At 42.2% G+C, this 12,307-nt stretch overlaps 1 protein-coding gene across 1 annotated transcript; it reads left to right on the forward strand.

Annotated features, from left to right (window-relative positions):
* The first annotated feature begins 485 nt into the window (after window positions 1-485).
* On the forward strand, window positions 486-12,293 carry LOC138630711 (ovochymase-2). The gene is made up of 16 exons (XM_069715205.1): window positions 486-767; window positions 885-982; window positions 1,666-1,763; window positions 1,876-2,048; window positions 2,149-2,244; window positions 2,341-2,519; window positions 3,046-3,247; window positions 4,274-4,303; window positions 4,513-4,603; window positions 4,803-4,936; window positions 5,845-5,988; window positions 6,447-6,571; window positions 6,672-7,020; window positions 8,194-8,271; window positions 9,243-9,298; window positions 12,120-12,293. The coding sequence occupies exons 1-16, from the start codon at window positions 698-700 to the stop codon at window positions 12,180-12,182; spliced, it is 1,986 nt and encodes a 661-aa protein (XP_069571306.1). The 5' UTR covers window positions 486-697; the 3' UTR covers window positions 12,183-12,293.
* The last annotated feature ends 14 nt before the right edge of the window (window positions 12,294-12,307 follow it).

The following is a 12,307-nucleotide window of genomic DNA, read 5'->3' on the forward strand; positions in this document are numbered from 1 at the left end:
CACAGAGAGCTGCTGCCTGGTGAGTAAAGACGACTTTTCATTTGTTGGCGGTCAGATTTGTCTTTTGTGTCTGACTCGAGCTGTTGTCCTTTCACAGATACAAAGCGGTTTAATCGTCACAAAGTGAATGCGGCGAGGGCTCCGTTTCCTGCATCTCATAAAGCTCTAACCTCAAATGTCAGTGTTTCACAAATGGGCTCTTTGATGGGAGCATTAACAAAAAAAAAAAAAAAAAAAAAAAAAAGCATTACAAGTGAAAGTCTTTGTTGAGAATAACACATTTGTTTGGACGTAATCTTTCATCTCGGATGTTTAAAAAATAGAAATACAAAACTTCAACCCAAAATTGATCAGATTTTCCACGTTTTTCTTTTTCTCTTTTATCTGCACGTACGTCACAAGCTCTCCTCCCTCGAATCTTTGTCTGCATTTTATGACTGTTTCTCTCCCTTTTGAATGCTTTTTTTTCTCTTTTTTTTTTTAGTTTTTACAGCAGCTGCCCTGTTTGTGTCTTTGAGGTAGGAATAAAAAAAACCTCCACTGGTTGACCTTGAGCTCACAAACACTCTCTTCGTTTCACTGCCGCTTTTGAACTCTTTACAGGCTCGTTATCGAGGACACCCTCGCGCACATAAAGGTGTTTTTTTTTTTTCCCCCGTGTCCCCCACTAAGAGACACTCTCGATGCGTTTTGAGTGATGAGGACCGCCGCCGCTCTGCTCTCTCTCTGTTTCTGGCTGAACGCCGGCCTCCATGCAGCTCAGACAAGTGAGTGACGGGATGCCATTTCCTTTCCCGAAATGAAATGAAATTACTAATTAGAGTTTTTGTTGTTGTTGTTGTTGTTGTTTTAAATCATCCTGCTCCTCCCTCCCCCTCCGTCAGGTCCGAAGTGCGGCGTCCCTCGGGTGTCGAGCCCGGCGGTTCACTTTCTGAGGGTCGTGGGAGGGACCGAAGCCGCGCACGGATCACACCCATGGCTGGTCAGTTCGTCTGCTTCTTTCAGTTTTTTTTTTATTTTTGCTGCAACTACTTTTTGTTTTGTAATTTTTTTTTTTATCTCGTCACTTGGGGAAGTTTCTTCACTTGTTCTGCTCCGATGTTATCAGGCCGACCACTTCCTCTGTAATTGTTGTTTCCGGTGCACCACGTGGCGATAAGAAGTACGGTAATGGACCTCGCGCTGAATCATCACAGTTGTATCAACTCACACAGTCATAATGTGGACGTTTGTGTTTATAGTTTGTGTGCGTGTGTATTTATTCTTTTTATTTATGTTATTGTCTACGTATTTGTAATTGTTTTTTTTAATTATTGTGTGCACCTTTTTCTTCCCGACTGTGTTTCTATAATATGAAATGCGGTTCGTTTACACATTTTATTCGTAACTGTATTGTAATATTGCTTAAATATAAACTGTGCGCACCGTAACGTGGCAACAAGCCGTTGTGGCTTCACAATATCATATTGTTGGCGCGACAAACTGCACTTTTTTTTTTTTTTAAATGGATGTGGGTATCAGAATGGAACTATAGTGTAGTATAGTGTTGTGGTGATGACGGATTTAAGTGTAATTATTCCTGATTTTGCTGAACTGGCAGAAAAGTGCTCGCTTGCTTAGCTGTTTCTCTTGATTTACTTCAAAATCGGTGTTATTTGTGTTCAGGTTTCCCTGCAGAACCGAGGCTCTCATTTCTGCGGAGGATCCATCCTGACCGACCGCTGGATCATGACGGCCGCTCACTGCTTCACGTCCCTCTCAGAGTATTAGATCGTTGCATCGTCGCAACATGTCGATACGAGTATTTCAAACGTGAGTGACGGGAGCCCGAGCGTTTTTCTTTATTTTATTTTTTTATTTCCTCCCCCCGTCTAGAGAATTTCTGGGTGGTCTGAGAGTCGTGGCGGGAGAGTTCGATTTGAAAGCAGACGACGAAGAGGAGCAGGTCTTCCCCATCAAGTCCGTCTCGGTCCATGAGAAGTACAGTCATGCTGTACCGATGAACTACGACATCGCTCTGGTAGAGCTGCAGCGACACATCCAAATGGGCAAGTTTCCCTTTTTTTTTTTTTTTTTTTATGATACGTTTCATATAGTTTGGTCTCATGATGAAATGGTGGAAGTCACTTGTTTTTTTTTTCAACGCAGGAGCTCGTGTCCAGCCGATATGTCTACCTCTGCCTGATGAGAATATCCCTCCTCTGTCCGGTTGCGTTGTGGGTGGATGGGGGAGGATGATGGAAAGTACGACAATTTCTCACGTTCGCCTTAAAAAAAATACAAATAAAAAAGGAAGGCTGAATCTTTTCCTCCGTTCGACCGTTTTCTGCTGTTTTCCAGGGGGTAGTCTTCCTGCGGTACTACGAGAGGTCCGATTGGACTTAGTGGAGCCGGCCAGATGTAAATATGTCCTCCAGACGGTCAAAAGTTCGATTCTGAGCCAGAGACTCGTCCGGCATCTGCCAGCCATGACCGTCGTGTGCGCCGGGCCGGAGAGAGGAGGGCGAGACGCCTGCCAGGTGCGTAAAGACCGATACCTTTCTCAAACAGGCGTCTCCAACCGGTGGCTCGCGAGCTACCGGGAGCCCGTTCACCCGTTTCCGAGTAGCTCGCGGGAGTATTTTTTTCAAACAATATGCGGTGCTTCTCACACGTCGACTTACTTGGGCAATCGATTTCTGCATTTTTTTTTTGGTCATTTATTTAGTATTTAATCTGTCCGAGAGAACGCATGAAAGCAAACGTTGTCAGTGCGGCTGAGGTTAAGCTCCGCCCATCGTGTAACACACAGAGATCAGAGGACACAAACGCAGTGGCGACTCTCTAGAAAATGTGTGTTGAGTGTCAATTTGTTATTGTTCACACGACAGAAGCTTGTTCAGCTAGTTTTGGGGTGGAGTTCAGCTATGTGAATAAATGATACACGCTTCGTTTTGAGCCCACTTCGGCCTGGAAGCAGTGGAGCTTTATTAACATGGGAATCAGCGGTTGTATTCCACCGGGCTGTTTCTCTGCTCGTCCCGTTACTCTCCGTCCTCTCTCCAGGGAGACTCCGGGGGTCCTCTGGTATGTCCGGCCGGGTCGGGAGGCGGTCTCTGGGTGGTGCTGGGCGTCACTTCCTGGGGTAAAGGGTGCGGTCGGAGCTGGGGGGACAACAACGGCCTCCCCCCCTCTGTCAGAGGATCTCCGGGGATCTTCACCGACGTCAGGCTGCTGCTGCCCTGGATCAAGAGTAAACTGAGAGATGGTAGGTTTATCGTGCGATTATAATAATCAGTCAGGAGTCCCAGATTATGGTTATATGTAAATATTTGACACTTATTTATTAACGTCCGGATCGCATGAGACAACATGAGAATTAATCCATGTTGATACACACTGAGCATTTGACTCTGTGGTGACCCGCGTAAAGTATTGAATGTCCGTGTTGAGGATCGGGTCGGTTGGTTGGGTTACTGTTGACTTGTAGACTCGTGAGGGACATTTTACTGTCAGACTAACGCTGACATCTTATGAACTTTTGAAGTTTGGATGGGAAGCTGTTCCTTATTTAACATCCAGAATTTTTGTTGTTGTGTTTGTGTCACCGACTTATGTCCAGTCCATTTGTGTCTTCTGTTGTTTAAAAAAACAACAACTTAAACCTGTTTCTCCATCTTGTTTTAACATTTCCTTTAGTATTGACATTTTATTAGTATTTACAGTTAAGTCCCTTTTGTGATATGCTTTTTTTTTTTTTTTTTGACGGATATTTTAATCAGGCTGTTCTTTGTGTTTCTTTTAACATTTTCTAAATTTAGTTCTCATTTTTTGCGTGTTTTGTTTAAGTGTAATGGGATCATGAATTAACTGTCACCACAATTAGCACAGTTTTTTTTATAAAATGAAAAGAAGGAGCGACATAAGAAAATACCGTTTTAACTGTCCAGCAATGCATGCTGGGATTTATGTAAATATGCTTGTTTTGCATCTTTAAAAACGTATTTTTCAAGACCTCAAATTAGAAGAATTATTTTTTTTGATATAATAAAAAAAAAATGCACATTTTAAATTAATAAACCATATCTTTACATAAAAATAAAATGATAAAGGAGTAGTTAACGCCACTAACTTCCCATATGATGCTTTAAAGAGTAATTTGTAGAATACATACAGCATCTAACGCAGGTGTTTTGTACGCAGTTAGACCAGGAAATACTCATTCACTGGTAAAAATATTTTTTCTTCCTCACATTTAACTTCTCTTTTCCTCCCCGTGTGTTGTTCGCTTCAGCCGAGCAGCAGCAGGGAGCGACTTCATCCGGTGAGTTGTTTTTCCGTCTCATCACAGCAACTCTTATTCATCTATATTTCATAATGTGCACATGCTTCTTTGAAGTATGATACCGCGTGCATGTGTGTTTATGTGTGTGTGTGTGTGTGTGTGTGTGTGTGTGTGTGTGTGTGTGTGTGTGTGTGTGTGTGTGTGTGTGTGTGTGTGTGTGTGTGTGTGTGTGTGTGTGTGTGCGCCAGCACTCTGCAGTGCGAGAGACGGGCCTGCATCTGACAGCGAGGGGCTAATCAGAAACCCCACCCACCCTGGCGATTGCTATGACAACAACCAGTGAGTGGCACTTCAGAGACGAAGACAGTTGTGATTGCAACTTAAACACAATAAAAAAAAAAACAACGATATTATATGTCATTTTACACCCTTTAACGTTTGTAACTTTTGGAAATGGAAATATGAAAAAAATAAACATCCAGAGAAGGAAATTGTATGAATAAAAAAAATAAAAAAAAGATCGTGCGTCTCTCCGCAGGTTGTGTTTGTGGAGCGTCAGTGTTCCTCCGGGTTTTAGCATCCTGTTGGAGTTTGATCATTTCCACCTGGAGAACGACTCGTACTGTCGCTACGATCGGCTCACTGTTTCCGTGGCGACCCACGGGCCCGTCGGTGAGTCTCACATCACCACTTTTGCGTTCACACTTTAACCTTTTAACCTTGTTCTGAAATCTCAGCGGCATCATTTAAATCACTGCCTAAAACTTCAATCTTTATCAAAACGCCTTTGTTGCAGCTTTGTCTCTAAAACAATATTGCTTCTGTACTTATTGCTTGGTTGCATTTGCATCCTGTACTTTTATTTGCCTGTTTTGATTTATTTCATTGTTCTGAATTGTTTCATTTAAATTTTTCCGATGAAAAACACTTTGTAAGATTTTTTTTTTTAAAGTAGTTTGTTATTTATTTATTTTTTTTACAATTATCAATCAAAACTGAACATTATTCTAACCTTAAACCAAGTCTTCATCCTAAAATGTAACTTATAATACGGGGACTTCAGCAATAGAAGTGAAAAAAACAAGAGTGGCACTGGTCAGTTGCATAAATACCTCTGGAAACGCAACACTTTAGGATATACACCTATTTGCTTTATTTCCATAAGAGAAATGAGGGAAAAATATATTGTCAAAAATAGTGATTTTAGAAATAGTTTGGTGTTTTAAAAACAAAAAACAGTTTATCCTTTCAAAACCAGTCAAATGCGATTTGAAAGGTTTTATTTTGACCGTATGAAGCCGTTATATTTGAGACTCCAGTTCCATATTTATTGCACCGGCAAAGGATTTATATCAATTTTGGGTATTTTACACATCATCGGAAAACAAAAAGGGGGGTTTGTTTCTCGAAATGTTCAACTCCAAAACAACCGAGCCGGACGTTTAAATATCTACAAATGCTAAGAGTCCATTCACCGAATCTAAAAAAAGTTTCAACGACATTTTTTTATTTTTTATCCTCTTGCCATCTTTGTTGTTGTTGTTGTTGTTGTTGTTGTTGTTGCTTTTTCTGTTTTACAGCGGTGTTCTGCGGAAGCGTCCGACCCGGTCCGGTGCTTCTAAATAATTCCCAGAATGCCTCGCTTCTCTTCTCCTCTGACGTTAGCGGAGCCGGGAGCGGCTTCGTAATCAGGCACCGTGCTGTCAGGGGACACGCTCATCCCGGTGGGACACGCAACACGCAACACACACACACACACGCACACGCACACACACACACGCACACACACGCACACACACACGCACACACAGTGTGTACATCATGCTCAGGGCAGTTTTTACAGTGTGATAAACTTTAAACTATATAAAACTACTTACACGGGTCACGCACAGTTTTTACACTTTTATTGTGTCTGTTGATTGCGGTTGTCGTAGCAACCAGCGAGTTGGGCGAGGCGGAGGCCCCGTGACACCATAATTAGCTGTACAAGACAACCGTAAACACACACACACACACACACACACACACACACACACACACACACACACACACACACACACATTGTCTGTCTTCTCTAAGTATTATTGCTCAGTGTGGCTTGTGTGTGTGTGTGTGTGTGTGTGTGTGTGTGTGTGTGTGTGTGTGTGTGTGTGCGTGTGTGTGTGCGCGCGCGTGCGACCAGGATGCGGAGCCGTCGTCCTGGTCGTCGATCAGACCGCCGTCCGCAGCCTGAATTACCCACAATCCTACGGCAACGACTGCGTCCTCCGCTGGGTGGTGCACGCCCCGCGCGGCCACGTCGTCAAGGTGACGCACGCAACTCATCCCCCACCCCCCCTCCCTCCCCTGAAACTCTTCCTCATATGTAACAGTTGGTGAAGATTTCATGAATTTTCACTTCTTCCAGCTGGATTTCTCTGATTTCGACCTGGAGGAGTCCGACGGGTGTTTGTACGATTCCCTCGCCGTCCTGGGAGACGTGGAGGGAACAGAGGAGATAGGCGAGGACGCGTTGAACCTCGATTCCTCTCCCTCATTTGCTTTCTTTAAGTTTTTTTTTTTTTATTATTATTATTATTTTGTATTCATGTATTCATTTCTGTCCTGTTGCTGTCCAGCGGTGCTGTGCGGCGGCGGCGGCGGCGTCCCTCCTCCCGTCCTGTCCTACCACAGCGTCATGGTGCTCCGCTTCACGTCAGACAGCAGCGTGACGCGCCGCGGCTTCAGGGCCGCGCTGACCTTCGTCAGCGCCGCAGGTTTGTTCCTGGTGACGCGTGCCGGGCCGCTTAACGAGTGACCGCTGAACTCACGGAAAGTCCGTTAGTCTGGGTTCAGAGAACGTGACGACGTGCTGCTGCACCCCGACAAGGATAAAATGTCATTTTTACAGTCTGGTATGTACATGTATAATAGACCCATCAATATAGCAACTGTTTTTTTTATTTATTCATATTTATATCCATATTATTTAGAATTTTTTTTCTTTCATAAAATTCAATAATTTCATAATTCATAAAATGACAAATTAATATATTTTTTTATTAAATTCCCAGTGAAGTTTACTATTTTTTTTTTTATATATATACTGTTTTACCCAGTGCATATATATATATATATATAAAACCATTTTTTTTGCAAGGAACCCTCAAATTTGGTCATCAAACACCTTTAAAACTTGTGACAAAGATGTTATGAAGGCCGGATATTTTACATAAGTGCCCTGAAACATCGGACGATATATCGATATCAGAATTATTATTTTTTGTACTCTAATATTGGTGTCAGCCTCAAAAACCTAGTTTTAGTTGGTCTCTGATGATAAATAACCGAATGGAGAAAAATGTACGCCTCGTGGAGCAATAAAAGTAAAACTGTCAAATGAAAATGATTAACAATAATGTAAATACTGTTATTGTTTGTGATTAGGGTATTTGTATTTGTTTTGCGAATACAATCCTGTTTCCCCAAAACATTTGAGACGCTGTGTGAAAATGTGATGACTTGCAAATCACGTAAACCCAAATTTAATTAACAAAATAGACCAAAAGCAACATATCACATATTGAAAGAGACATTTTCATAGTTTTATGAAAACCATGTGCTCCTTTTTGAATTTGATGACAGCAACACGTTTTTATTTACATTTTTCACACAGTGCCAATTTTTTTTGTTTTTTTTGGGGGGGCGTTATTTTTATTTTCACCTTTTACAAAAATCCTACTTTTTGCTCGTTTAAACTACACACCTGATATCATAATAAAACGTGCCTGCGCTACCTTCGAGCACCGACATGTTGGCCTCCATAAAAGTATTTCTTACCGACCTGGCAAACCCAAACTTTAAAATATTTAGACATAAATTAAAGTAAAAGCTAGAAATGAATAAAACTGCTGAATCCTGTTTTTAACTCTTTTTTTTTTTTTCTGCAGATCTTCATCGGGACAAAACAGACGTGGAGGATCCTCCAGATGTTTCGACAGCTAACCAGCGACACGCGACATCCGACGGTTTGTAGTTTGTGTCATCTTTGTTTCTCGGAAGAAAGAAAACGGTCAGTTTATGAGCAGGTTTAGTGTCGCTGCCGCCGAGGAGTCCTCGGGCAAGGCGTTAACCGTTCAGCCGCTGCGGGTGGAGCTGCTCGTTTGGTCTCCGGGCGGAGTCAGTGAACGGTAGTTTGACGGCTTCGCCGCCGCCGCTGTTACGCGCCCGGCGAACGCTGCGTCGGAGGCATTTAGGACGTCGGTGGGGAATTTAACGCCGAGTCGTGAGAACACGGCGGAGCGTTCACCGACACGCAACCCTCAAAATATTGTTTCTACCGTGTGTTTTTTTTTTTTTTTTTATTCATTTCAGACGGGATCGTTTCCTTTTTTCTATCTTTATCTCCGTGTTTTCTAAAAACAAACGTGTTCCGCAAACTAAATATTTCAAGTTTGGGCTGTTAAAAAAAAAAAGAAAAGAAAAGAAAAAAGACACAAATATAATTCAGTCTCCACATGGGGGGGGGGGGGCCGTACCGTAACGCCACGGCTAGTCGTATTTAAAGTCCTAGCGGCGGCCAGCTTGACCGGTTTGGCTTTTAACACGACACAGTGATAAAATCTTAAAAACTTATCGATATCTTTTTTCATGATATCTTACTTACAATGAGACGGAGCTAGCTGAGCAGTTTAGTGTTTCTTCAGTTTGAGAAACCATCTCCAGAAAGCAATAAAACAGACTAGATCTCGTCTCCGTTGCTAGGGTCGTTGTTAAGGGTCCCCCCACCCCTCCCTTCAGCCCTCCATCGTCGCCCTCGCCGCCCCCCCTCCACCCTCACCCCCCCGCTTATTTTCAAAAGCGTTTTCCACATTCACAGCTATAATTGTAGGTTGAATATGTCTAATTAAAAAAAAAATAAAAAATAAATAAATAAATACAATATTTGAATTGTCACGTTTCAAGACACTCGTACAAAACATCAACTTTTTTTTTTTAGCGTCTAAAATTCTTCGTGTGAGATCCTCCTCCGCGCCACCTCTGGATCTGCACACTGTAAGTACACAAACACACACACACACACACACACACACACACACACACACACACACACACACACACACACACACACACACACACACACACACACACACACACACACACACACACACCACACACACAGCATAAGTCAGTCATTCATTACAGTTTTTTTCCCCTTTTCAGTAACTGTACTGTTCATTCAAGGTGTTTCTGCTCGTCTTTATTCCTCCCAGAAACACGTAATCCCCTCGGCAGGCTGCGACTGATGACAGCAAGCCCTGAGAAACAGGTAGATACACGTGTGTGTGTGTGTGTGTGTGTGTGTGTGTGTGTGTGTGTGTGTGTGTGTGTGTGTGTGTGTGTGTGTGTGTGTGTGTGTGTGTGTGTGTGTGTGTGTGTGTGTGTTTTCGTTAAGCAAATTCACTTTTATCTCCTCTTCAATATCGTGCCTCCTCACTGATTTATTATTTATCTTCCTTTTAATTAGAACTCAAACTGGGTTATATTACTCTGCTTGGTTTCTGCATGATACTTTTTTTTTTTTTTTTTACCTTCAGACTCGTCCTGTTTGTTTGTTTTTCGTCGCTTGTTTTCCTTCGGTGTCTCTCAACGCTCTTTAAAACCTCGACGCTCGTCTCCCATGTGTCTCCCAACGGTTTCGAACCTCACCACGCCCTGCACAATACCTCCGAGATCACAATACCTCTGCTTTCCCAGTGTGTGAAACTGGAAGCTCCTCCCACTCAGGTGTGCCCGACTCAAAACGAGAATTAGGTCTAAAAAAAAAAAAAAAAAAAGCCCACATACGCACTAACCGGTCTTTGAAGTGTCGCCGGAAAGAACCTCAGCATGTGAACGCATCACCCGCCAAAATATCTGCAGCTTTAATTATTTTACCCAGAAATCAACGTGGTTTTGTGTTCTTTAACACACTCAATAAACACAACGACTTTCTTCTGCCCAGCAGCAGTTAGTGAAAAAAGAAAGACTTCTGTGTGGCGTTCAGGAGCAGCTGCGGCTTCCTCAGACACCTTTAATTTGAAAATCCTTTACGTCGGTAGGCCCCGCCCCCTCTTCCTCTAAGCAGCCAATATGCCGTTTTAAGGGGGAACGTGTTCAGCGTTTTCCCGCCGTTTTGATTGCGTCATCCTGTTTCTTGTTTCTGTACAAGAAGACAGTTTGAACGCACTTATGTGCTCAAAAAAGTGAGCGTTAGTATACAAGTGCAACATCTGGAACACAAGTACAACATCTGGAACGCAGCATGTGAGTGCAGTTCGTATCAATGAAAACATATGCGATGCTTTTGCTTTAATCTGGATTCGTCTAAATTCATCTTAAAACACACAAAAAGGGAAAAACAACAACAACAACAAGCATGATACTAACATGGGCCCCCAGGGCCAAACAAACACAACACTTCTCTGTTTTACCAGCCCCTCAGGTGCCAGTGAACGCAACACACGTCTGGACGTCCTGCAGGCAGAGATGAATATCACATGATGCAGCAGCACGGCCGTAACTCGTGTGTTTTTTGCCCGAGCGGGGTGTTATTGCTCTCTTAATTCAAGGATATCACAATATTCGACTCGAAGAGAATTCTGTTTCATCGTCCCATCAATGATTTATCATGCTAGTCAGTAAAACAGCCCGATAAACACCTTAAAATATGAAAAAGTGATGACATTCTTAAAAATATTTTTAAAAAAATATATTTTTATCGTTTAATTCAATTGTTGTGATTTTAACACGTTGGGGTGGGGGACTTTTATTTTAGTCAGATGTGATTATTAAGGACACATTAACATCCACCACCATCGTTAACACAAAGCAATAGGTTAGGTTAGGTTAGGTTAGGTAGTTACTTTATTAATCCCCAAGGGGAAATTTTTTCCGCTACAGCAGCATACAGGAAGCAATAAGATAATATAGAATAATAAAAAGCAATAAAAAGCAATAAAATAGCAGTAAAATAACGGGCCTGTTAGGTTATAATACATATAAACATTTGGTAAATGTCACTAAATGTGACCTTTGACCTCAGCAGAGACTCAAACTTTGGATGTTAAACACAACTTTAGGTTCTAAAGTCGGTCGAAAAATTTGTTCCAGGTAATGAGCATTGTGTGTATGTTGGTACAGGGCACCCTCTAGTGACACTTTATAGAAACTACAAGTGAAACCAGTAGTAATAAAAATGACATAATATGAATAATAATAGAACGACTCCCTGACGTGGAACCATTTATATAGAGTTTATTAAAAGTAAATGAAATATTCTTTTAATGTTTTATTTCCACTCATCTCACATTCCTTTTCCTCTTCCTGTGTATTTTGACCTCCAACCCCGTCTCACACAAACACGCAGTTGCTGCTGCTTTTTTTTTTTTTCACTTATCATTTTTGCTTTTTTGTTTGTTTTTGTTTCTTCAGATAGATCCGATATAAAAATGTCAGCATGTACCAACTGTGTTCACACGGGAGCTGCCGACCGCCGAGCAGCTCCAGCCGGAGAGCAGTGCCTTGCTCAAAGGGCACTGTACTGTGGCTGTAAGAGAAGGGAGTGTTGTTTTGTTTTTTGAATGAAAAATTACAAGTGATGTATTTTTTCATTACAAAATACAAAGCAGAGATATCATATACTGTTTAAAACTGTATGAAATAGTTTTACTTTTTTAAATTTTGATATTTGTCCCATAAAGTGTTCAGATTATTTCTAGTAAAACATTTTGCAAAATGGAGGGCTAACATAATGAGCCTAATGGATTATTCCAGGGTGACGTGGTTTATCCCGCCTGGGCCTGTTTATTGAGATAATGGACTCATTTGTTTCCAGGATGAAGTGGACCGCGAGACCTCAGAGGATCCCGGTCCTCACGTGGTCCGGGGGTTCGGATGACGAATGCTGCAGCGCTGGATCCTCAGAGACTTCACAGTAACCTGGAACCCCGAAGCAGGCGCCTCGCCTCCACTCTTTGGACCGCTTTTTTTTTTAGGGGGGGGACAGAAAGCCGGACATTTCAG

This window comes from Brachyistius frenatus, unplaced genomic scaffold (genome assembly GCF_029030835.1).
Source record: "Brachyistius frenatus isolate BFR_SWC_R1_liver_20210118 unplaced genomic scaffold, ASM2903083v1 Contig_139, whole genome shotgun sequence".
Lineage (NCBI taxonomy): Eukaryota > Metazoa > Chordata > Actinopteri > Embiotocidae > Brachyistius > Brachyistius frenatus.

Bases quoted from the DNA above. Each gene is read 5' to 3' on its own strand.
- LOC138630711 (XM_069715205.1), top strand. From the start codon at position 698: ATGAGGACCGCCGCCGCTCTGCTCTCTCTCTGTTTCTGGCTGAACGCC. The intron at 983-1,665 runs GTCAGTTCGTCT...ATTTGTGTTCAG, and splicing joins ACGGATCACACCCATGGCTG to GTTTCCCTGCAGAACCGAGG. The intron at 3,248-4,273 runs GTAGGTTTATCG...TGTTCGCTTCAG, and splicing joins CAAGAGTAAACTGAGAGATG to CCGAGCAGCAGCAGGGAGCG.